Genomic DNA, 25,701 nt, shown 5'->3' on the forward strand with positions numbered 1-25,701 from the left:
CCCGCCCCCACCCCTCCTCCCCTCTAAAGACCGCCCAGAGGAAGATCCGGGAGATCATCCAGCAGGTGAAGCAGCAGGAGCAGAAGCACCAGCAGGGCGCCCCCGTGCCACCGCACCACACCAAGTGACCGACGTGGCCGCTCCACGGGCACCAGCCAATGAATGTAGCCCTCCCAAAACGGACAGAGACCCCTCCAATCGAAAAAAAAAAAGAAAGAAAGAAAGAAAGGAAAATGGCCGAGGGGGTGGCGCGCGCAGGGCAAGACCAGCAGTACCGGGAACAAAAAAAATAAAAAATAAAATTTAAAGAAAAAACCAAAGAACTTCATTGGGGGAAAACGAGCGAGCCAAAGGCTGAGGGCGTCGAGTGCACCGCCCGCCCTGCGAGTGGTGGCAGGAGGGGAGAAAACCTTGCTGATATAACATACGTTTAAAAAAAAGAAAAAAAAAAATTAGGAAAAAAACAAAAACAAATTAGGAGGGTGAGAATGTCGAGAATTGGACATCTGTTGTCTTTACAGTAAATAAATAAATACTATGTCGCCCTGCATAACGTTATCTCTTTAGTTGGACTAACATAGGCCTAACAGATGGATAAAGCAGCTGTATTAACACGAGCGCATTGTGGGACGTTTTTTTTTGGTTTTAGGACGAGAGCGAGTGGGGAAAAAACGAGACACTCAGAAAAGTTTGGGGTATTCAGATTGCAAGAGTAAGTATCCTTAGCAGTATTAATGCGGAGTAGAAACGTATACTGATCTGTGCCGCGGGGGTATGCGCGGTCCAAATCGCGGCGGTCGGGCATACTTTTTTTTTTTTTTTTTTTTTTGGTATTTGTTTTGTTTTCAGAGATGATTCGGCTGCGGCAGCCTCTTACAAAATGATGAGTTCTTGTTTTCTAGGCCACTGAAATCAAAAGGAGAAAAAAAAAACCTTTAAAAAACAAAAAAAACCTTTAAAAAAAAAAAAAAAAAGGTGGACGGTTCTGAGTCTTTGTAACAAGCCTGTGTGTGTGCCAACGCAAAGGATAACGTCCCTTTGAAACGTTCCTCGCCGTTCATATCAGATGCTCCACTTATATTTTGCTTTCTTTTCACTTTCATCGTGCTATCACTTTTCTCATCACTCTCTCTCTCTCTCTCTCTCTTTCTCTCTCTCTCTCTCACTCTCTCTCTCTCTCGCTCGCCCGGCATCTCGTTTTTTAACACAAAATACTGTGTTCGTTAATAAACTGTTACCTGCAGCCTTTTGAAACCATGGAACTGACTGCCACGCTTTGCCACAGAGCTCAGAGGTTTTTTTTTTTGTTTTTTTTTTGTTATTTTTCACCAGTAAAGTGGTATTTTATCAGTCCCCTCCTGTGTACAGTAGACCGTATCTACATTCATGCTCGATGTCCTGGAAGAGAGAGAAAAACTTCAAGGTGTTTCTACAGACATTCTCTTTTGAAGATCGGGACGCAAAAAAAAAAATAAAAATAAAATCAATTCAAAAAAATGAATTGACGTCTTAAAAAAAAAAAAAAAAAAATCGGTGCTCCCTCCGCTCGTTTCGGAGAAAACCCAGTCGTTTTGGAATGTGCACCACCACACGGTCAGCCTTATGAGAGAGTCAGGAGGGGCCGCCGCACAAAGGGTGAAGCCGGGGACCCGGGGTGAGATGGGCCGGGGGTCGAGGGTTCCTTAAAAACTTTTTTTTTTTTTTTTGTGCGGTTATGTCGGGATTTTTTTGGGGGGAGGGCGGTGCAGTGTTGTGGAGTGACAGTGAGGAGGAGGAGGAGGAGGAGGAGGAGGAGGAGGAGGAACAGGGACCCGTGATTTGGGGGGAAAACACACGAGGTGCAGACGTGCGTTTGGCTTTAACCCTCCCTCTCGTCAGGGAGCTTTCTCAAAAAACAGAAAAAAAACAAACGGCGTGACAGCTGTGAATGTACGATGTGCGGCCTTTTTAGAAACACCACCCCTGCTGCGTCCAGCGGGACAGGTCAGTGGCACAGACACAAGAGATTGTTCTCTCTCCCTCTCCCTCTCGCTCTCGCTCTCTCTCTCTCTCTCTCTCACTCTGACCCAGTGCTTTCTAGAGAGCTGGCCGGCTCTGAAAACCCCTTTGTGCTTTACTTTTTGGAGAGCATGGAAGCTTGTTGCCTTATTTTTGTCACCTATATTCGGACATCACCCATCAGCTTCATCTTCCAGACGCAAGGTTATTGCCAACAACGCACAGCTTCCTCCGAGCGTGTATGTGTGTGAGTGCGTGCGTGCATGTGTGTGTATATATATATAAAAAGAGAGAGTAATATTTATGAATCTATTTTTTCCTATTTTGTGATGAGAGCTATTGATAAAAAACAAAAGAAAAAAACAAAAGTCCTTTTCTTTTTTTTTCCTCAGTGGGACACTGCCATATTACTTTGAAGGGAAGTGTTTTATTTCTTGAAAAAAACAAAACAAAAAAAAAACAACCTAGACTATGAATAATGTAATAAAACCTGAAAAAAAAAAAAGAGGCGAACGATAAGTGAACCACCGCATAACTTTGGTCAGGATGTGAACAGTGCGCATGTCAGTATTGTGATCTACCTCAGGCTTCAGGGTACCTCAGTCCAATCTTTCATTTCCCCCTTTTTCAACATTTTGTATGCCTTTTAACCACAAGAGAAAAGATTTTACAGCAACCTTTAAAACTCTTCAGGTCCAGCCAGCGAGCGAAAAGACTGAACGCGTCGGTAGACTGTAGAGGAGTCTGTTGGACTGTATTCGACCGGACACCGCTACAGCCTCTTATCGACACACGCATTAGGCTTTCTACGTCAAATCCGATAAAAAAAAACGATGACAAACATTAAAAAAGAAGGAATAAAGAACAGGATTTAAGGGGTACGTCCCTGCCCGAAGTGGTTATGAATGTGGATGTTGTGTACTGATTTCATCATCAAAAGAAAGAAAAGAAGAATAAATCCCACGATTGGACTGAATGAAAGGAGAAAAAAAAAAAAAAAAACCAACTGTACCTCCAGTTTATCCCAATTGTGCATCCAGGTTTATTTCAGTGTTAAACAACAACGACAAAAAAGGAAAAGTTTTATTCACTTGTTTAAAGAAAAAAAAATGGAATTTTGTAAACACCCGATTTCGATCCAAACCAGCTCTGTTCTTTTTTATAACGCACTCGGGGGTTGATTTGAGGAAAAAAACAAACAAAAAACCAACAAACAAACAAACAAACAAGAAGCTGCAAAAATACACCGACAGGACTCTCGAACATGGTGCGATACCCTCGTCTTCTGTGTAGGACTTAGAAAGAACCCTAGTCGTTAAAAAAATGTCCGTGTACGACGAGATAACTGTATATCTGTAAACATGTACAAAAAAAAACAAAAACAAAACAAAAAAAAAAAGGAGTCACGTAAAAATGCATTGTTTTCCTGTCTCTCTATTACCTAACACTTACCGATCTGCACCTGCGTGGTGGGAGCGGACGGCGGCGGACATTTAGAGAACCGGCTTCGTCCCAGAACCTCGACCTCTAAGTGGCTTCCTCGCCCGTCCGCCGTTTTTGTTTTCTGTTGTGCTGTACATTTTTTATTTTTTATTTTTTTTGGAAAATTACCTCTCAGAATCCAAGGCTGACTTTAGTTACAAAAATAACAAACAAAAAAACAATGTAGGGAGAAAAGATTGAAATAAATGAACAATAGTGAAAAGTTAGTGTTTTCGTCTATGATGTGGTTTTTTTTTTTTTTGTTTTTTTTTTAACTCTAAAGCATCAGCTTTTCGGGAGGAAAGTTTTGCACCGAAAGCATACCTTTTGGTCGACCAGTCCCACACACACACACACACACACACACACACCATTTAAGCAACGCGAGGCCTCCCCCACAACCTCCAGACCCCGACGGGGTGCCAACGCAGCACGGCCGCCCCCGTTTAACCTTCGGGCGCGACTTCTTTAACGTCACCACAGTGGCTTCCGACGCGGCGGCTCTGAGAGAACCGCAACCGGGGAGGGGGTGTTCACACACCGCGAGGGGGTTCCGGTCGATCCCGCGCAAAAAAAAAACAAAAAACAAAATAACAACACGTGCCCGAGGACGGGCTGCGTGCCTCCTCAAGCCTCCGGCTCGTTCAGGGTCGGGGTGCCGTCCGGCGGCGGTTCCACCCTGTCTCCTTTGGTCGCAGCGAGGCGGCCCGGACGGTTGCGGAGGAAGTCCTACCGACGAAAATGTCCACCACGAGCGGCGTTTTAGTTTGGAACGTGATAACGATGGTATCTCTTAAGGGAATATTGGTGTTTCTATGTTTTGTAAGGTGTGCTATACATGAAATAATACCCTAATTACAAATTAAAACCATGATGTACGTCACTAGGAAAACACAGCACTGGTTTGTCATGTTCCATAGTGGTTGGTTGGTTAGTTAGTTGTTTTTTTTTTTTAAGTTTTTTTTATTTCCTGTCGATTTATTTCTCTCATAATCTACAATGATTAACTATACTGTAGTTCGGGGAAGTAGTTTGGAAAATGTTGCTTTTGTAGTCATTCCCTTCAGATCACCAACACTAATAGTTAAGTTGTGGGGAAGGCGGATGTGGAAAGCAGTGACGGCAAATAATCAACGAGTGATAGAGACGTAGCTGAAGCCGATTGTTGAGATTATTATCAAGGTTGCCAGGTCTAGAAGAAGCTCATAAAGTACGCATGTCTGGTGTAGGAAACAAACAGAAAAGAGGGCATTAAACACACGTTGATTAGAAATGTTGGCGCGGATCCGCTGTGAAGCGACACAGTAGCCGCGTTCTGTGCTCCGATGTGGAACCACAGCGCCCAATTCCAATACGAAAAGTGCTCCCGCTTTTATCAGACAACTCTCAGAAGTCGTCCGAGGCTTTGGTTGATTACTTTCTAAAATGTATCCCACCCCTGGGAGTCTCTACTCCTTCCCATGGTGGGTGACGACCCCAGGGTGCCACATTTCCCATGAGCCCTCGGGTCTGAAATGCCTTGAAGTCATTGGTGATTTTGTGTTGGGCAGAGCAAGGATCCATCAACAAAGCGTCTCAACGGATCAATGTGTTTCGCGTCACTGTCACGCTGTTTTTTTTTTTTCCTTTAAGTTGTGAGTGCACTGTTTCGCTGAGCAACCTGGATCTGAGCAATAAAGAGTATTTAAAAAATAAAAAATAAAAAAAATAAGATTGAGTCCTCTTGGTTTTTCAGTCGTGTGCTTTTCTCGTATACTTCCTAAGAAACAATGGCCGACAGCAAACATCGTCACGCGTAGCAACACTGGTGGTTTATTGACAAACCAGGATCATGTTTAATCCTTGATCACATTCTTGACAGCGATTTCCATTGAACTGAAAAGAACGATATCGGTGGCCGATGAAATAGAATACTGTAACAAAGGCAAAATATCAATATTTTAGATATCGGAGCCATGGCAGAATAGGATACACAACAAAAGGCTTAAAATAATTTAGAAGTCTGATTTGCCTGTCACTCATTCAGATCTGATCCAGGTTCGGTTATTATGTCAATCTGCATTACAACTGAAAAATGAATGATCCCACTTTGTGGAATTATGTAAAATTAAGACCCCTATAAAACAACAGCTAAATTGGGCATTTTGATAAGCTATGACATCCTAAAAATTGGACTTAATATCAAAGTGTTGGCAATGTGTGGTAATATGTTGCAAGCTAGAAGGTAAACATTACACCGCACAATTCTTTACAAAAAATGTTCTTCAGGATGATAGCACTGTATGCAGATTGACTATATTTATGTTCATTTTTTCCCATTTCTGAGGTAGTGATTTAAAGTGGATTAAAGAACTCTCACACAGGCACTTGAAAAGTTAGCCTTAACAATTACACATCAAACAAAAATCACTATTTACATGTCATCAGCACTGGAGCTGCATGCAGAAGGGCAACAACTGTTGCTCCTCTTTGAAATGCTATTTCCCATAAAGATTCCTTTATATAAAAAGCAACAACAAACCATTTCGCCACGGTCGGATTTCCTGCATTTTTGCATAATTTTGATACTGAATGTTATTGATGTTCAACCAAAACCAACATTAGATATGAAAAGAGACCCTGAGTGAACGCGCTGGTTTCACGTCTTGCCACAATTTTCTCAGTGGGGTTTAGGTGTATTTCATATTTCTCTTTAATCAACCTGATGTAGGTCGACCTGTGTATTTCCAATCAGTACCTCGCTGCATGATCCAGACGAGTTTCAGCTTCAGCTAAAACATGGACGGCCGGACATTCTCTGATATAGAGGGGAGTTTAGGCTTCCTTTACTGGTGGCAGGGCATCCCAACCCTGAAGCACAAAATCATCCATAAACCATGACACGGCCACGACCATGACTGACTTTTCTCCAGACATAACGTCAGCCAAAGAGTTCCAACTTTTGATTAATCTGTCCTTCAGAACGAAGCATCTTGACAGGACAGTCACTTCTGGCAAGGTTCACTACTGTTCCAGGACAGGAATCAGGAATTCATTTTGATCGTGGCACGAGCCTTTGTGCAGACTACTTCACTCTCATACTGAGCGCTGCATAGTAAGTAGAGTAAGATTTGAAATGGGTGGTGCTGGTCCAACCAGTCGGGTCTGGCTGTTAAGCAAACTGCTTAATCACAATCACAGTCATAACCACAACTAATACATTTAAATGAGTCTGGATAATTCAGGCGGCCATAACTTTTCCACCCCTGAGTGAGTACCAAACCTTCCCTTTCCAACTTCCTCTACATTGCATGAAAAAATATCACCAAATTAATTCAGAAAAATATTCAAAAATGCATTCAATCAGAAAGTTGTTTTTTTTTCACAGCACTGCACATACACCAATCAGCCACAACATTAAAACCACCACTAATAATAACTAATATTGTGTCGCTCCCCTTCCTGCCGCCAAAACAGCTGTGACCCGATGAGGCATGGGCTCCACAAGACCTCTGAAGGTGTCCTGTGGTATCTGGCACCAAGACATTAGCAGCAGATCCTTTAAGTCCTGGGAGTTGAGAGGTGGGGCCCCCGTGGATCGGGTTTGTTGTTCCAGCACATCCCACAGATGCTCCATCGGATCACGTGTCCATTGTAGGTGCTTTCGGTGGTGGCCAGCGGTCAGCAGGGACAGTGCAGCTTCATAGCCCCATACGCAGCACATCAACTTCAAGAACTGACTGTTCACTTGCTGCCTAATACATCCCACCCCTTGACAGGTGCCATTGGAACGAGACGATCAATGTTATTCACTTCACCTGTCAGTGGTTTTGATGTTTGTGGCTGATCGGTGAATAACAACATTGCATTCATGCATGGCATAGATGATGTGATAGACGAATATCATATTGTAAAAAAAAAAAAAAAAAAAAAGCCCTTTTGATTCAGTTCCTTTTTCTACAATCTCAAATTCAATCTTTTAAAATCTACATGAAACAGAGACCTTGCAGTACCTGAAAAATACTTTGGTGAATGACCTGACCTAAACTGCCAGGTCACCCAGCACAAAAAAAAAAAAGCTTTCCAGAAACTCACCACTTGAAACTGAATCCCTCTTACGCACGTAGCTCTGATAAACACACAGGGGGTGACAGCTCTGCAGAAGGAAACACAGGCCCACAGGCCCTACTCTGGGCGTAAACGTGCGATACATTTACTCAAAGTTTTATTGGATCTTCTTGTCGACGATGAGTCCATTCTGCTGCGGTTTGTCCAGTTTGAGTCGACTCTGGCTGTAGCGGCGGATGAGGGCTCCGGGAAGCAGAGCCACGCAGGCGATGGCCAGCAGCTGCAGCAGCCGTTGCCAGGAGAACAGATCGTCCAGAGATGACACGTCGGACAACATAGCGCCGGTCTGTACACAGATGAAGTTGTATGGCAGAAGGCCTACAAAAAAACGCAGCAAGCAGCGACAAGTCAGCGGGGTCAGATTGCATTTTGATCGAATTAATTGAAGACAGCAGACGAACCAGACTAACCGGTCCTTACCAATGAAAACTGAGCAGAAGAAGAACGTCACAGGGATGTTGACGATGGGGGCAGACATGTTTAGGAACCAGTTGGGTGTCATGGGGAAGAACCTCAGGAAGAGCAAAAAAAAGAACAAACAATCCTGGTTTTCCTCCACCTGAAGAAACAAGAAAAACAAACAATCTTAATAATAATGTAGGCCCACTGTGTGATTTGAAGGAGGCAACCGCAGTAGTTTGTTTGCTATTTTGGTATTTGCTCTCTTTGGTGGTATTAAGGTAAAGCTAATAAATGACATAATATGGCTAAACATACATTATATTAAACCAGCATATTATACCATAATATATCATACATTTCCTGAATTCCCTCTAGGGATTGATAATGTGTTACTATTTCTTTATGTAACATATTGTACTTTGCTCACCAGTTAACATAGACAATAACCCTCTTTACTGCTGTTTATATGTGTACACATTTTATTTTTATTTGCCCTGTTCTGTCAACTTTCCGCTGCTGCTGTGACACCTCAATTCCCCCTCCGGCATCAGTGTTATCTTATCTTAGGTAGGTCTAGGGTAACGCAATGTTGCTTGAAAAGAAGAGAATAAATGCATTGCAGTGGCAATAGCCATGTGGGGTGTATCTTAATCCAGCCTGGCCTTACCTTTTGCCTTTAATATAAAGAAAGTCAAGGTCTTACTTATATTGTCACATTTTTAAAGGCAATTTGCTCTTTCTATGCACTGCTCCTTGCATATTTAAACAAACTGCCTTTTTCATTATGTCACAGACCTACCTACCTTCCTTTGTAGTAGGGCGACCTTATCAGGGAAGAGACTGACAATGTAGTGTTTTCCAAATGCTTGGGACAAGAGGTAGCACATGGTGGAGCCCACAGTTGTAAGGACACAAGCAAGCAGCAGCCCCTGATAGGGTCCGAATATAGCCCCCGCCAGAATGTTCTGAAGCAAAGACAATGGAATATAGTGAGTGTAACACATTTCATATTCAAAGAGGATCCCTGAATTGATAACGCTGTTACCAAATAATACATTGGAACAACGTTCATTGTTTATAAAATGTGATCTTTAGCTGGAAAATCAATTGTACCAATTTAATTAAATAGATGTATATTTCAAAGAAAGGTAAATACATATTTTAAAATTTAAATTATTTATCCAGAAATTATTATTTATACTGAAAAATTTTTTTACACAAGTATTTATCCTGAATATAGTTAGTTCACTTGAAGAATATAAAGAAAATATACATAATTACAGGATCACTATTAATTGAGCTGACGTGATTTTTTTTGTAAAATCATTAGATTCCACAAACCTGTTTGCATCCAATTTTGAGAGGAATTTAAAGACAATGTCATAAATGAATAAATAAAAAGTTAATTTGGTGCATTTCCATCATCTGGGTTGAGGCAAATTACCCGTCTACCCAAAGCTTTGTGTTCCAATGTTCAATGTCAATAAATGGCTCTTCCTCACAAATTGTATGTGTATTATTACATTGCTATAAGATTGTACTCTGATGGTGGCATGAGATGAACACAAAAAACAACAACTTTATAGTGAAATAAATCAGCAACTATAATGTAATGATCTCATCAACCCTCTATGCCGGCAAAAATATATATATATATCTGAAAGCATATCCTACTCACCAGGAACGAGGACCCAGGGATAGCGAAGGACTGCTTGTAGAGATACGCACTACAGAAGAGCAGCAGGACATAACTCGTGTGCTCTGTCTTGTAGAACTGAAGAAGTTCAGCCATCTCCCTCAGCTCCTCGAGGTCGGATGGGAACTTCAACCTGTAGGGATTACACACGACGCGTTGCTCGTACCTCCCGCTGACACGCCAAGGATTATTTCCAATGACTTCGTGAACTTGCCTCAGATTATATTCCGTGCATGCACCATTGATTGGTCCTTCTATCCTATGCCATCCTATACTATCTTCTGTTTGTAAAGTGCAACTGGGATGTATTAAAGCTCTGTTGAGGGCACTGGATATGAGAAATACTTGACTTAATACTTTACGTACATTTAAGAGCAACTACATCCACCCTTTGTTAGTGTATTTTGTTAGAAATAATGTGTCATTATAATAACAAATCCTAGTTATAACAAAAAAAACCCCAGACATTGTTTTGCATGTAGCCACTAGCTAGCTAGCCTCCATTACTGTACCTGCTGCGTTCTTCCGTGTTGACAGCCGACTGCCCGGGGTCTTGGCCGTTGGTCTGAACACGCCGCGGCCCCGCTGGAAGGTAGGACGACAACCAATACAGATAGAGCGTGGCCGCAAGAACCACGAACGCTAATCCAGCAACGGACCGCATGGTGGCCGCCTCGCACGCAGCGGTATCCCAGCGCAGCGTCTGCCTTGCGCCGGCGTGGGCACGGAAAGCGTGTTAAGCGGAACCAACGTGACGTCGCATCGGGAGTCGTCGTCGTCGTCACCGGCACGGGCCCGGGCGGTGACGGTACGTGTGACGTGGCGGTGCTTACGGGCGGATGGGAGGCTCGAGTCCTTGTTGGGACTCGGTTCCCGGCGAGTGGCGCTGGAAAAAGATACGTTCGAATTCGAATCAGGCGAAAGGTCAACAAGAAGAGTCGGCCGGGACCGGAACCCCCCCCCCTCCCCTCCCCAAATGATTGATTTTGCCAGAGAAATGCAACGTTGTGAATCGCGAGAATGATTATCGGAATTATCGATTTTGATGGCGCGCAAGGCACCCCGGTCACATTCATTACGATTCACGCCAAGTGACGTTTTTTTTTTTTCCCCTACATTTATTTCGCTAGAAAGCTCGCCGACCCCTTTTCAGGGCGACTCCCGACTCACATAAAACATTCGCTCGCAGCCCTGCAGCACTTTGGACGCGTCCGTGTGGCGCAAGAAAAAGTACGAAAGTTCAACCCAATCACACTCCGTGGGCGTTTCCAGCCGTACCCCCCGGACACGCGGTGGCGGAGGAAGCGGAGCCGAAGTTGACGTTACCGCCAGGCTTTGCCGGAGAAGTAGTTCGGTGGCTGAAGGCGTCGAACAGCATGGCTGCGTTGGCCCTCGTCAAGGGATCCGTGGCGCTGATCACTCTGAAGAACCCGCCGGTCAACGCGCTGAGGTGAGCTGAGGTTAAAGTGGTAATCCGTGAGATTAGTTCGCGTCAAAACAAGTCACACAATTTTGAAATGTATTTTTCGCTGGCACTTAAAAAAAACAAAACAAAAAAAACATCCATTCAGTGTATTTGCGTTATAAATGTGATGTGCATGTGTTATACACGGGGTGTGTGTCACTATGTCTGTATAATGTTATGTATTTATTGTTACACTGATGTTGTTGTTACACTAATCTCTGTCGCAATGTAGCTTGAATGTTATTCTCCCTTGTAAGTCGCTTTGGATAAAAACGTCTGCTAAATGACTAAATGTAATGTAAATAATGTTGTTGTCTGGTGGTGACAGGGCCGGCCCGTAGAATAAGCACGCCGTGCGTTTTTATTAGGGCCACAACGGCTGGGGCGGCCACACGATCAGTGTAACACACGCTCCAATTTGCGCCAATTCTCCAACCCCCACCCCCACCCCCCATTCCCCCAAACAAAACAAAAATAAAAACAGTGTTTTTATTTTAGATCATGTATTTATGTTACTCAGTTTCCTAATTGAAAGGAAAGAAAAACACACACACACACGCTCCGCCGCTGAGGGGCCACATAAAAGCACCGCCGGCCCGAGTGGTGATCCGGCAAAGATCGGGCCCGAGCACTACCACTTCCAAATAAACTAAACGCCTTTATTTACAGCGACACTTTGAGCGAGACCGGCGAATGGGTTTTACCGACGTGGCCTGAACCGCTAATACGGCGCTTCCTCCCTCCTCTCTTCTCCCTCGTTCTGGCTGTTCTCCACGACTAGACAGGCTGCACCGCGCAAATGTCCGTCAGACACTCACTCCTGTGATTCCAGGGACTGTGCTGCACGTGCGACAGCGCCTCGCCGGCACGCTGGGATATTTCACATCTGGGTGATGCGATTTTCGTTGGGAGTTTAAGAATATTGGGGTTGAGAGTAAGGTGCAAACTTACAACTTGTCCTCTCAATTCTTTTCAAACTCGACCCCTTGCCACTTCTCGAAACGCTCAACGCAGTTAACGTTAGTGCAACATGCTCGGATACATGATCCTTGGCATTGGTTGTCGCCTGCTGACGTCATACTATTTAATCATTAACAATTTATTGAATAACCAGATTAGATTCAACTTTATTGTCACCGAACAGACTACAAGTGCTGAGGCAACAAAATGCACCATCACTTTTCATTGTTACCTGACGTATTTTGGGGCAGTGGGCGCCCGCGGAGCAGTCAGGGGGTTAAGTGCCTTGCTCGGGGACACATCAGCTCACCGCCGCGAGGAGCCGGGGATCGAAACGGCAATCTTCCGACTAACTAGACGGCCCGCTCTACCTCCTGAGCCCCTGCCCCCATAAACCCAACAAGACTAACAAAAACGTATATAGAGGATAAACACACACAGGCAAATACATAACAAGCATAACTTGTTTTTAAGTATTAGGAAAATATTGACTGTTACGTAACGATGTGTGTTTGCGTGTTTGTTGTGCAGTGCCGCTGTGAGGGAAGGTATTGTTTACACAGTGACTAGGGCGCTCGACGACCCCAAGGTGAAGTCGGTGGTGATCTGCGGCCAGAATGGAAAATTCTGTGGGGGTAACGTTCTTTTACTTCCTACCGAACTTCATGACTCCAGGGCTGCCGTTGCGGCTGCCAGTCATCACATTTTAACTAGTAATTGTGATGATCAATTCCATTGTCTTTTTTGTTCATTTCGTGGCACTATCTTGATATAAGGATTTAATAGCGTGTATCCACCCTGTGAAGACCCTGTGAACATTTTTTGACATTGATCATTGGAACATAAATATACAGGTAGACGGTTTAATTTACCCCCAGTCAGCGGAGGGAAACACACTTACCACTGATACACATTTTATTTGGTGCAACATTTCTAACATTGCCTTAAAATTCCCCTTCAATTTGGATGGGAATATTGAATATTGAATATTGAATATTGGCGAATCATTTTTACAACATGATTGCCATCTGCTAAAGATGTCATAATTATGACTATGTAACAACTGTAATAATTAACAGCTCTAGTGTGTGTGTGTGTGTGTGTTTGTGTGTGTGTGTGTGTGTGTGTGTGTGTGTGTGTTTGTGTTTGTTTGTTTGTGTGTGTTTGTGTGTTTGTGTGTGTGTGTGTGTGTGCCTGTAAATGATGTGTTTTGTCATGTATGTCATTGCTGCTGGCAATACTGGAATTTCCCTTTGGGGATTAATAAAGTACCTCTGTAGCTGTCCTGCCATTTTCGTACCATTTACTCTCAAATGTCACAGGGATAAGATTTTTCAGCCTTTAGCCCGGATTAAAAAACAAACCAAAAAAATAAAAAACCAACCCCTAATTCTGAGCCTTTTCGGGGTTTGTTTTGCATTCTTTCTCTCATGCTTACTTCGTGTTTTTGAAACAGGGGCAGACGTCAAGGAGTTTTCAGGTACAATGACCGGGCCTCCGATGGTGCCAATGTTCCATGCCATCGAGGCTGGGGACAAGCCGGTGGTGGCCGCCATCGAAGGAATCGCTTTTGGAGGAGGCCTTGAGTTGGCCTTGTGCTGTCACTACCGTATCGCACAATCCAAAGTTAGTTTTCTTTCCACGTGTCTTCCTCTGACTCGTTAATTCCACTCCAAGATCCCAGAGATCAATGTCTAATTGCCAAAGTTGAGCCTGGAACCTCAAAGTCTGGCTATTCTTTTACTTCTCCTGGTGTATTATAACGTTAAGCCCTTTGACAATCTGCCAGATGTAAAAAAAAAAAGCTAAAAAAAAAACCAAGAGACCAAAGATCTTTGTCCAAAAAAAGTTAAAGACATAATGACCTCTTGTATATGGTTGCTGCTGTTTTGTGTGTGATGGTTCTTTTTAGGCTTTAGTTGCACTTCCAGAGGTGACACTAGGTTTGCTGCCAGCTGCATGTGGAAGCCAGCGTCTGCCCAGACTGATCGGGGTTCTGGCCGCCTTGGATATCATCACTACAGGTGGGGAAAAAAAACCACCTCGACTTATCTCCGCTGAATTGATAATACAAAGTTTATATTACTGCAAATGCTAATTATATAAGTAATACCCATGAAGCTAATAAATACAATAGTGATATCGCCTTTGCAAATTTAACTGTCAAAGTATTTATTTGAAGTAGAAGATGTATATTGAAGTATATATTTGCTATAGTGTGCTTTCACATTAACAGTATTTCTTGTCACAATATAGTGGTAGTTTGTTGCAATGACCAGCAGGTGGCAGCATTTTCCAATTTTGTAATGTCTCACTAACGCAGGGAAATCATTCTGTTCACTCTGTACAGTCAATGAAATTCAATGTTCTTAAAATATCGTCTATTCTGCCATGTTAAATATGTTTGTGTCACAGGGCGCCATGTGACAGCTGCTGAGGCTCTGCAACTGGGGATAGTGGACCAGGTCATCGAAGACGACACCGTGGCGGAGGCCGTGAAGTTTGCCCAGAGTGTTGAAGGTGAGAGGAACCCTCAGCGTCTCAAAGGCACGGGCGCCTCGTAGACGCCAGTAGAGCGCCTCATAGACACCAGCTGCTCTCTGTTGTCGGCTTCAACCTCGACTTTTCCCCGTGCGGAGTGGAAGGCCTCGGACCCCCATGTCGCCGAAGCGTCTTTGTAGCCGAGCGTAGTTTTTGCCGTTCCAACTGACAGGCCAAGAGGGAAGAACCGCGGCATGTAGGTCGTGGTTGTCAAGAGGAAACAGAGCAAGCGGAGTCTTCAACCACGCAGCCGATAAATGTTTCATGGCTCTGTCAGATGTGCTCTGATGTCTTCACTGCTTTTTACTTTATTATTTAGAAGGACGAAAAGGGACAAACATTGTTGGAATATTAACTGTGTGAGCTTGCCCGGTGTCAGCTCAGTTTGGGGATCCCTGCACTTCAGACGCAGATTGGTTTTTACCCGAAATGCAGCACGTATCGCAGATCTTGGCAGCTAAAGCTGAATGAAATTGACATCACGGGAGAGGATATCCTTCCCAGACTAACACAGTGATAACATGGGAGAAAGTGTTGGGTTTTCGTTTTTTTTTTTAATAGAAGAAAAAAATATATATAACAGCGTTGGGGGCGCAGCTCTTCTGTTTTTCCAGGGGAAAAGGGATTTGGCGAGATTATCTGTTTTGCTTCTTGTGCTTTGTCCCTCGCGTTGCCTCTCCGCTGATCTACTGCGCCGATGAAGACGAAAGCTATTGTTCAAAACCATTTAAACAACACGCTTATTTTAGTATCCCCTCGGGTATGGTGAACCGATGCACACACCACCCTCTGGGCTGTGTGGGCTTGGGCTCTAACCGCGCAAAGTACATCGTACACCAGCGTAGCGTGCAGCTTTCCGTGAGCACAGCTCTGGTCATTAGAAAGCGTGATTGTCCTCAGCCCCGAATAAGCAGGATATTTTTAAGGATTAGGTAATTGGATGCGGCTACCGCTGCTTTAGCCTTACCTGCCCTTAAGAGGAGTATTAGTCAGTGTTATTTCTGTTTGTTTTTGAGAAATGCTTTAGTTAAGCAATCATAGGCATAGTGCCTGTAGCCTTAAAGGCAAAGATAACCAGGATATTTAAAATGTTGCAATTTTAGTCAAGTAGACAAGTCTCTTGTCGTTTGCGGGGTAGAGAGCTGGACCGGGAGGGAGGTCAAACGAAAACCAGCCTCTGCTGGGCATTTATTTCACAGAAATGTATTTTCAAACAAACATAAAAGTTCTCCTCCTCTCCCAGCTGAGGCAGTCCTCCTCACAGTCCTCCACCGTGTGTAGGGCAGCATAGAACGGCGCCGCCAGCGTCCCCAGCTCAGGGTCGGCGGTCCCTGCCCCGCCAGGCAGATGGAGGAAGGCCTTCAGCCTCCTCGGAGCCGCTGACCTCTCCAGGTTAAACAAAAGACCTAAATAGGGGGGGTCTTCAAAACTCCCCCCCCCCAACTTTCAACGTCAAAATGCCCCAAATGAAAAAATTGCATTCTGGAATATGAAAAACAGACGGAAACAACAGATGTGAACAACAGGGAGACCATCACCATTTGCTGGTTTTCCGTCTTTTTGCTTTTGCCTCATGGCCCTGCCGCATGGTCTTCGTCAGCTAGTGACATGTTTTTTTTAGCCTGAAACATTTTTTTCTCGTCCTGCTGATCCGTCCAGGCCCTTTTCCAGAACTGGCGTTATGGGCTTTTATGCCTCCCAAACTGAATTATGATATAATTTATAAAATAATATAGTTTTCCTTTAATTGACATTTCACGGAGGAATAATAAAAATTATACATTTACAAACAGTTCATAAGTTAAACATATGGTAAAGCCTACATAAAAAATGACAGTGGCACTGTGAGGACCCTCCCCTGCTTCCCTCCCCCCCTAGTACTGGCACGTTACGTGCGTGAAAAGGTCTTTCAGTTGGCAGGGGCGGGGCGTTCACCTGCACATAAGCTCGCCAAATCTAGCTGTCGCAAAGTTCTCCCAAATGGACATAAGAAAATGGCTTAAAACCCAAGATGCTCCATCCACACCTGTAAACCCATCAAACTCTGAATCAAGTGACCGCATGTACATCGGGTGACCTTCCCCAGCTAGCACCTGTAGTAGCTCCAGTACATCGTGACCGGACCCTCCTCCACCTCAAGGTCCACCGGAAGATCTCAACGATGAAAAGCTCAACCAGGTGAATCTGGACAAGTATCCACGCCGCCTTTATAGTGGGGGGAAAAAAAAACCCTCTGTTTGTGAGTAACCGGTGTCATGGGAGAGACTGGCTGGAGTGCTCCATCAAAACAGAAGCCACTTTCTGTTTCCCTTGAAGGAAATTTCAGTCGGCGCGTACCAACGTTGATTTAACTTTTATCACGATATTGCAACTGGAGGCATGCAAGCAAACCTAACAAGGGTTTTACATAAATGTGGGGCTTCCAAAGAGCACCTGATGTGCCAGGCCTGGAGGGAAATGCACTGAGACGGACGCAGAGATTTCCATGTTGATTAACACAAAGCAGCTTTCTAGGAATCAATACTACATGTCTGCCCTATTGACATTTTGGAGTTTCTGGCAACAATTCAGCAACCTTTGAAAGGTATGCTAGAGGCCATTGATAGAGGGAGATAGTCAGGGGGGCGGAGTGGACTGCTCCTTTATCTATTTGAATACACGCCCCGAAAAGACCCGCCGCCGGATAAAGTCGTGAAAACGATCCCTCGTAACGCAACACACACAGGTCATGAAATACAAAGCCGAACAAATCGAGGCGATGAGCGGTGTCATAGCGGATGCTATCGTACGTGACATAGGCTCAGAGTGGTTCGCGATCAAAGTCGTCGGGACTCGTGACTTCACTGGGCGTGAGAACCTTTCCGTTGTCGTTGGGTTCATATCAGAGGGCGGTAAGCCCACCGTATCCATTCGCTATAAATGTGATACGCCCAGAAGTGAGAGTGCAGGCAAATGGCCTTGTACACCAGATAAAGGAGGCCTAGTTTGTGTTCATTGGACATAGTGTGCACAAGATATTACTGCTTCTGGACTCGCCTAACAAAGTTACAGGCGGAGCAAATAGATCTACTGAACGGAGTTAAACTTGTGCACAGTGTGATTAGACTGTGTTCGTGAGCTGAGATGTGACACTGCATTTACCGAGCTCTGGAGTTCCTACTAACAACAACGAAACCACCCCCCCCCCCGTGCCAAGAACAGGAACCTGGAGGGGTACGTTCTTGAGGAGAGTGTAGGAAAATGACAACGCAAACAACAAGTCGGAGCTGAAGAGGCTTTATTTCAGTGCGATTGATGCCGTCCCAGTAAAAAATGGACATGTGTTTCAGCGAGCACAAGGAAGCGGGTAAGGGCATTAGAAGCACTTGACCCAACACATTTGGATTAAGTAGGAGTGGCAATAGTGGAGTACGGAGTACTGCGTTGCGTGTCGAGAGGAGAAATGGTTCAGAGACTCTTGCCCAAACATCCCAACACGCTTGAGGCAATGCCTACTGAGTTGACGGCACTCCAACTGGCCTATATCATTTGGAGCCTCTGCTGCGACCTGTGAAAATTCCTTCTCTGCTCTCAGAAATGTGTTCTCAGAACACAGAGGCAACGTGCTCCACGCAAGGAAGGCCGGACTAGTTCGACTTGCATTTGAGATGGACTTGTTGGGAGTAACGGAAGGATGCCGTTCTCAGAAAGTTCCACTCGGCTCACAAGGGCCGCCTTCAGCTCTACTAATGCTGAATAAAATGAAATGTTTCTTGCAGGCCTGTTGTATTTTTGTAAATGGCATTATGTACTGTCAAAGTTCATTATTTTGTGTTGTTACATTGTGTTGCGATGACAATGATGATAGTATTTGTTTGGCCAACCGCTGCGCTGTCCATTGTCCCGAAATGTCACTCCCGCCGTGGAGAAACAGCTGTTTTATTTTCTTCCATTAATGTAGAATCATTTCGGTGTATGTTGTGAATTTTTGCTGGTTTGGACAAAAGTAGTGCATGGTCTCCTTATATGTTATAGCCTACTTCATATTGTGGGTGTGTTTTGTTTAGGTGATGGTAGATGGCGGTCGCTGTATTTGTTGTAGCCTGTATTGTGGGTGTGTTTTGTTTGGATCATGAAAACTTAATAAGATTATATAAATGGATGGAGGGCCACTGCTTATTATAGTACTGTAAACGCTTATGGTCGCGCAAGGCATAATACAAGATGTGTGGGGGTTTGGTCCCCCGGAGGGACTCCTTAACTCGTGCCGGCAGAGCGGGAACGGAACCCCCGTACCCGGGCGCAGGGAGCGGAGGGAACCCCCAGGCTCCCCGCCGGGCTCCGAGCAACTCCAGCACCACCCCCAAGCGCGCTGCCCGTGCGGGCTACCGGATTTTCCATTCCCCACGTCCCCACACTCCAAACATTTCATGGTCCCTGAGTTAGCATAAACCATATAATGCCCCTCACCGTGTTTCACCCTGAACTTTACATCCAGGTCCTGCTCCGTGGAGCTGAGCAGCTTGAGCACCTGCCTCACATGTCTCAGCTCCCGGCTTTTGCACCCGAGCGGGATCGTCTTAAAAGGGCTGGCAAAGCGCCTTGTTAGAAATAAATGGGGGGGGACACTTGAAATCACCACCCTGCACAAACAAGCTGTCCACCGACAGGCCGCTCTCCACCAGTCGGGCCACATAGCGCTCCACTTTGAGGAACACCACCACCGCCCCACTCATGCGGGAGGCGAAGGACAGGTTCTGGGGCCCGACCTCCTGGGCCACGGCTTCCAGAACCCACTCCATGCTCACGCCCGGGTCTGTCAGCACCTGCTCTCTTTGGGCGAGAGGCAGAGCCAGCGTCGGACCGAACGCCATGACGGCAAAACCTGACGGCATCAAACGATAAAACGCAACAATAAACTTGAACAAAAGTTACACAAACATACACACAACATGAATAACAACAGGGAAAAAAAGCCAAAAAAACAGTCAACTGCTTAAAGTTTGTGGATTCTTTTCACCTATTCTATTCACTAAGCTTTCAGCAAATCTTTTTTTTGTTTGTTTCTAATAAACCTTTATTTAGCACATGTGGTATCTACTGATTCCAGTGTTACAAGCACAAAAACCGGAAGACAATTCAATGAACAAAGCAATAATTAAAGAAATAATTACATATTAGTAATAACGATATAGTAAAGATGATACTGTAGCAAGGAAAACCCTGTCTTGCTTCCTGAATCCACAAAGTGAGATATCCACAGACATTTGGATACTGCAGGACTGTCTCTCCTCTGTAATCCCTCTCCCAGAGACTCCCGGGGGATTAACAAACTCTCGCTTACATCCCGGAACTGTTAACACTTTTCTTCATTCCCAAATAATAAAGGTGTCAGTTGGGATACTCACCAGGCAAAGAAGTGGACTTTCCATCCCAAGATAACGAAATGAAGGCAAGATTTGAAGATAACCAAATGACAGTTTTAATATTTTAGCCGAAGACTGGGTCAACAGAGGCTGACCCCTCCCCCCTCCCTCTATAGCTCACACACACTTTTTTCCCTTTTAACTTTCTCTCATGTTCAGAGCTTTATCTCCAGAACATGGTCATAAATTATGGATGCAGCCTTGAAGAACACCCCACCAAGGAATGTCTTTGAGATAAGTCTAAATTTGGGCTGTGGCGGTAACCGCAATACCGCAGTCGGGTGACGTCACCACGGGGTTGAGCTCATTACCGTCATCATGGCAAATAGTAAAATATATATTTTTGTTTGTATTTTTTTTTCCCCACACATTAATCATTGTTTATTTATCACCATTGACTTTCTTCCATCCTATATTCAAGGGCTTCTAGTGAAACAAAACGTATCATTTGCTCCACTCGCCACTTCAGCTTTGCGCGTCTTGTGCGAGGTGGAGAGACAGTGCATTAAATATACAGGTGATTTATTTCGTGTGTGTCCGATTATGGGCTGCACCCGACTCAGCATATTTTCAGTCGAACGGGATTCGGCTGTTCGATGCAAACAGAGCCCAGGGTTCAATGTGCAGTGCCCATGGAGGTATGGCTCTGTGCACCATCCCCATTCCCAAAATAAAATACCTAAAAACGCTGTTTTTAGTTGTTTTTTTTGGAGGAACCTGTCCAAACACAGCTCTCCCTGCACCCCAATTGTGGAGAGCCGTCTCCGGACGATTTACACATATGAAAATATATTTATGATTATTTTTATAATTCCTCATTCAAATGTTATCTCTGTGCATTTTTGCAAGCGTCTGTTTATCCTGTTGTTGTAATGCACACTAACTGACAAAAAAAAAAAGGTGTTGTTGCAAATGATGTCCCTGTAGCACCACTGTTGTTTAAAATCCTGCACCGCACTCATTAGTTTGTGAAACCTAAAAGTAACCCACACCCTGGCTCTCACCAGAACGACGTACAATGGGGCAAACTCTTGATTTAAATCATTCTGTATTCTAGTTTTCCTGCTTTTGTAAATTGCAAGTTTAGTTTTGAGAGAGAGCGAGAGAGAGAAAAAGAAAGAGAGCAGTATTTCAAGGCTGCTAGCTAACTCAATCTCCTGCAGCTGCGTCCCCTTCTGGTTGCCAGTGCTGGCTCTCCCCACCTGCAGATGGCACCAAAACCACTCCCCACTAGCACAATTGGTTAGAATAAACATGAATAACACTGGAGATCTTAATTCAACACAAGCTCTTCACGAATGTGAATGCCGCACAACTCTTTCAAGTTCAGTTTGGGGTGGGAATGGACTTAGGTTTCTAGAAAAGCCGAGGCTTTAAGAGCGTCAGAGGGAGGAAAGCCACAGACACTCAGCCGGATATTCAAACTTAATCAGCAGAGATTTTCACTGATACATGAGCCTTTAAGGTTGATTAGCAGTGGTGTTCTGTTGGGCAGGGGAAATGAATCGCCAGATTACAAACCTCTCCGGTTATCTCGTCGATGAATTCAATGTCTGACTCAACCGGGACGGATACGTGCATTTGTGATACACAAACACCCCCATACAGTATAACACAAAACACAACCCTCTGGCTGGCAGATTGTTGATGCTTGGACACAAAATAAAAATCAGACGTATGAATGAGCAGGAGATCTGAACGCGTGCACTCACTAGTAAAAACACACACACACACACACACACACACACACACACACACACACACACACACAGACACAGTCTGAACTCTCTTCCTTTCAGGGAGATTAACTTTTACCCCAGTAGTTACAACATCTGCCCGCTACATCTGTCAGCACAACCAGCCTTCCCATTTGCTGCACAACAAATCCACTGGCACAGCTCAACCATTTACAGATTAACAGCTGCAATAATGCCGCCCCCAAAGTACATTGCAATAACACACAAGTCTCGTACAACATCCCGATGATATTTTGGCCCAGAGAGAACGCTTTGTTTTAATAGGATCATCTGGAGTGCAATTTCTCATATTATTCTCACCTTTTATTTTTTTTTCTCCTTTGCGATGCTAATATAATTGCTTGAGGTGAAATTGTGAATTGCCAAAGCGGGCGCTACGGATCGGATGCTCCCACTGTCCCTTTAAGCCTTGCCATGCTGACCCAGTTTTGGCCTGGGCCCATCGCTGTCTCTAATTCAATGGAACCACAGAGGGCTCTAACTACTGTCTCGTGTAATCATGTCAGAAGAGAGGGGAAAGGGAATTAAGATGCTTTTAACAAGGTTTAAGCGGCACGGTCATCCTCCTCGCTCTCATTGTTACCCGGCTTAAATCACTTCTGACAGACAGTTCTATGTTGTGTGATTTTATGGGCTCTATTCTTAAAGTCGATTCATATATGTTCACCTGTAAGATTTCTCTGGTCCCGCTTCCTCACACACAGGCTTAGGCATCAGGGGATTTCAATCCCCCCCTCTCTATAGTATTATTATTAACAGCTATTGTACCCAGAACCAAAATGTTCTGGGTGTGCTCTTCACTGAAATTGGTAGGCAAGAAAATTTTGTGTATTGTCGAAATGTTATAGATTCAATAAACTATGTAAATACATATTTAGTTGCTGTGAGGATGAGAGTGCCTTGAAACTGCTTTACGTGCTCAGAATAAATAATACGTATCAACGAACGTCCACGAATGGCAGTGGATTATATAGTTGTCGTTTTTTTACAGCAAAATAACAAATATGAAGGTATGTATAGAACTGCAACTCTTTATTTTCCTGTGTGTCCATTTCAGGCAAATCTTTGGACGACCGTCGCCTGTGCAACCGCCAGTGTCCGCCCCTTCCAGATCTGGATGCCGTGTTCGAGAGGGTGATGCAACAGGTACGCAAGCGAGCCCGCGGAGCCAAGGCACCCGTCGCATGCGTCCAGGCCGTGAAGGGCGCAGCCATCCTGCCCTACGCGGAGGGCCTTAAGCTGGAGCAGGAGCTCATGGCCACACTCTTCAGGTCCGACCAGGCTCGCGCCCTGCAGTACTGCTTCTTTGCCGAGCGGCACGTCGGCAGGTGGAGCCTCCCCAGCGGAGCCAGCTGGGACACAGTCAAGCCCAGGCCCATCCACAAAGCAGCCGTCATTGGTAAGGGGCTCCCTCCCACCAAATATATTTCTGTTTTCCATCGCTTTCAACAAGCACAAGTGGTTTGGGAATTTACATATGGGAGAGTGTACTATGGCCCTCTTGGCAGTCCAACTGGGTTTAAAGGCGATTAACTTCTATCCACAGCAAGGAGGAAGGATGTATGACGACCTTGTTATGAGAAGCTCAGAAGCTACTAAAGCTACTAAATAAACGACTATTTTTCTGTGTGTCCTCAGGTCTGGGAACCATGGGGAGAGGCATCACGGCGGCGCTGGTTCAGGCAGGGGTGTCAGTGGTTGCCGTAGAGACTCAAGAGCAACAGCTTGCAGAGGCAAAGCTGGCGGTGTCGGGAATGTTGGAGCGCTGGGCTAAGAAGCGCAGGGTATCCCCGCCATTGGCTCTAATCCACTACAGCCCTGACCTCCAGGGGGTGGCTGACGTTGACCTGGTCATTGAGGCTGTGTTTGAAGACATGGCCGTGAAAGAAAACATCTTCAGGCAACTGTCTGTAGTTTGTAAACCTGGCACACTCCTGTTCAGCAACACGTCTAGCCTAGATGTGAACCGACTGGCCTCTTGCGCCCGCAACCCCGAGCTGGTAGTGGGGATGCACTTCTTCGCCCCAGCCCATATCATGAGGTTGCTGGAGGTGGTATGTGGGCCTAGATCCTCCCCCGAGGCGGTGGCCACCGCTATGCATCTTGGAAAGAGAATGGGTAAGGTCAGTGTGGCTGTCGGCAACTGCCCGGGCTTTGTGGGGAATCGCATGCTGGTGCATTATATGGAACAAGCCGGATTCCTGTTGGAAGAGGGAGCCTCCCCGGAGCAGGTGGATTCTGCACTGGAGGAGTTTGGGTTCCCCATGGGTCCGTTCAAAATGTCTGACCTCTCTGGGACGGATGTGGGCTGGAAGATTAGAAAGGAAGCGGGTCTCACAGGACTTAGATTTCCACCATGGCAGCCAAAGAGAGTGCGCCAGGGCAGACGGTACAGTCCCCTGGCAGACCTGATCTGCGAGCAAGGTCGATTTGGTCAGAAAACAGGTCGGGGCTGGTACCAGTACGACAAACCAGGAGGGCGGGAAGCCAGGCCTGACCCATGGCTGCAAACCTTTCTGGAGGAGTACCGGGCTGAGCACAGTCTAGTGGCGAGACACATCAGCCAGAAAGAGGTGCTGGAGCGTTGCCTTTATGCCTTGATCAACGAAGGCTTCTGCATCCTGGAGGAAGGTATAGCGGCAGGCCCCCAAGAAATCGATATGATCTATGTGTTTGGTTACGGCTGGCCACGGCACCATGGAGGCCCCATGTTCTACGCAAGCACGGTGGGGCTGGCCAGCGTCCTGGAGAGGCTGGAAGATTACCACCATGCCCACCATGATGTCCCCTACCTGGAGCCCAGCAGACTGCTCCGGAGGCTGGTTGCTAGCGGCTGCCCTCCCATTCATAAGTGGGCCGAGGTCATCAAGAAGCACCAGAGTCAGCTTTAAGCCTCAACTACTTTAACTCTAATCAGATTAAAATCACTAAAGTCTAATTATTAATTAAATGTGCTAATTTGGAGTCCATCCTATGATTAGTGTGATTCTTTTTTCATAGTACAATTATTTATGACACTGCTCAGGGCTATTGTAATTATCGTGGCTGCCTTTCCTAATATACCAAAACTATGGCCAATGGCCAAATGAGACCATAATAGAATCTACCCTACAGCATTGAGATTTATTTTTGGCCGGTCAGCTATTTCATTGAATATGTTGATATTGTGGTGAATATTTAATCTATGTGCACATAATTACTCGAGTGTTTAAAACCTTCAAGCTGCTGTCAGAATATCTTACATGTAATTAATCTAAAAAGACTTTGGGAATATATACTAAAAAATCATCCATTTGATCATTTCAATAAAAAATTACAAGTGTTACAAATATAGTTTGTTGGTATTTTCTTATTTTCCAAATGCAACATTTATTAATATTTGCCAGCTGGTCTGTATTTTAAAAACTGTTCTGAAATAGTTATGGGGATATTCCCACCGACTGTCGACCTATCTGTCCTTGAACAATGTGTTCCCTCTGGTAAGGTCTACCCAGCACATGCTGTGTTTGCCATATAGCACTATAAAGGCTGTATGCTATACAGGCTTTTGCTCCATTTTAGTTTTCTATATGCTGCTGTATTTAACTGGAGTTTTCGTTTAATTGTCTTGAATTGATGCCGTTTGTCAAAAATCAATGTTAATTTCACCACATTTGATTAAAATTTGAAGCTTAAAGTGGCAATCCATAAGAACTTCCATGTTTGGTGGATTACACTGCTAGTCCCAGAATTCCATTTCTTTTGCCCAACATCTAGGTTTAGCCTGGTCTTTGCTCCAAAACGTTTTTGTTTTTTTTGTTTTTTTTCCACTTTCACTTTCACCACAACTCGGTTTATCTAATTCATGACGGTTGCCTTTAACTTCTTGCATGTGCCCGATCAGTGCAA

The 25,701-nt window shown here is 44.9% G+C and overlaps 3 protein-coding genes across 4 annotated transcripts in view; 2 read left to right on the top strand and 1 right to left on the bottom strand.

Annotated features, from left to right (window-relative positions):
- Window positions 1–1,729, top strand: part of igf2bp2a (insulin-like growth factor 2 mRNA binding protein 2a) — a 49,476-nt gene extending 47,747 nt beyond the window's left edge. For both annotated transcript variants that reach the window (XM_080019452.1, XM_080019453.1), the window contains exon 16: window positions 30–1,729. In XM_080019452.1, the coding sequence (XP_079875578.1) occupies window positions 30–128 (99 nt within the window). In that variant the 3' untranslated portion in view covers window positions 129–1,729. The remainder of the gene's footprint in view (window positions 1–29) is intronic.
- A 3,540-nt stretch (window positions 1,730–5,269) lies between these two features.
- Window positions 5,270–10,595, bottom strand: tmem41aa (transmembrane protein 41aa). Its single transcript, XM_080019646.1, has 5 exons — window positions 10,198–10,595; window positions 9,668–9,818; window positions 8,793–8,954; window positions 8,008–8,146; window positions 5,270–7,905 (listed from the first exon to the last, which is right to left on the bottom strand). The coding sequence occupies exons 1-5, from the start codon at window positions 10,347–10,349 to the stop codon at window positions 7,685–7,687; spliced, it is 825 nt and encodes a 274-aa protein (XP_079875772.1). The 5' UTR covers window positions 10,350–10,595; the 3' UTR covers window positions 5,270–7,684.
- A 237-nt stretch (window positions 10,596–10,832) lies between these two features.
- Window positions 10,833–25,101, top strand: ehhadh (enoyl-CoA, hydratase/3-hydroxyacyl CoA dehydrogenase). Its single transcript, XM_080019732.1, has 7 exons — window positions 10,833–11,135; window positions 12,642–12,745; window positions 13,567–13,736; window positions 14,023–14,134; window positions 14,526–14,630; window positions 22,871–23,212; window positions 23,452–25,101. Exons 1-7 carry the CDS (start codon window positions 11,062–11,064, stop codon window positions 24,702–24,704), a joined length of 2,160 nt encoding a protein of 719 aa, XP_079875858.1. The 5' UTR covers window positions 10,833–11,061; the 3' UTR covers window positions 24,705–25,101.
- The last annotated feature ends 600 nt before the right edge of the window (window positions 25,102–25,701 follow it).

The sequence above is a fragment of the Zeus faber genome, assembly GCF_960531495.2.
Source record: "Zeus faber genome assembly, chromosome: 18".
In the NCBI taxonomy this organism is placed as follows: domain Eukaryota; kingdom Metazoa; phylum Chordata; class Actinopteri; order Zeiformes; family Zeidae; genus Zeus; species Zeus faber.

What these genes read in the sequence shown, in the direction of transcription:
- tmem41aa (XM_080019646.1), bottom strand. Translation starts at nt 10,349, where the DNA reads ATGCGGTCCGTTGCTGGATTAGCGTTCGTGGTTCTTGCGGCCACGCTC. An exon ending in AACACGGAAGAACGCAGCAG is followed by an intron (nt 9,819 to 10,197) that starts GTACAGTAATGG and finishes TAATCCCTACAG; the next exon opens with GTTGAAGTTCCCATCCGACC. An exon ending in CTTCTGCTCAGTTTTCATTG is followed by an intron (nt 7,906 to 8,007) that starts GTAAGGACCGGT and finishes GTTTTTTTGTAG; the next exon opens with GCCTTCTGCCATACAACTTC.
- ehhadh (XM_080019732.1), top strand. Translation starts at nt 11,062, where the DNA reads ATGGCTGCGTTGGCCCTCGTCAAGGGATCCGTGGCGCTGATCACTCTG. An exon ending in CCGCCGGTCAACGCGCTGAG is followed by an intron (nt 11,136 to 12,641) that starts GTGAGCTGAGGT and finishes TTTGTTGTGCAG; the next exon opens with TGCCGCTGTGAGGGAAGGTA. An exon ending in GAATGGAAAATTCTGTGGGG is followed by an intron (nt 12,746 to 13,566) that starts GTAACGTTCTTT and finishes TTTTTGAAACAG; the next exon opens with GGGCAGACGTCAAGGAGTTT.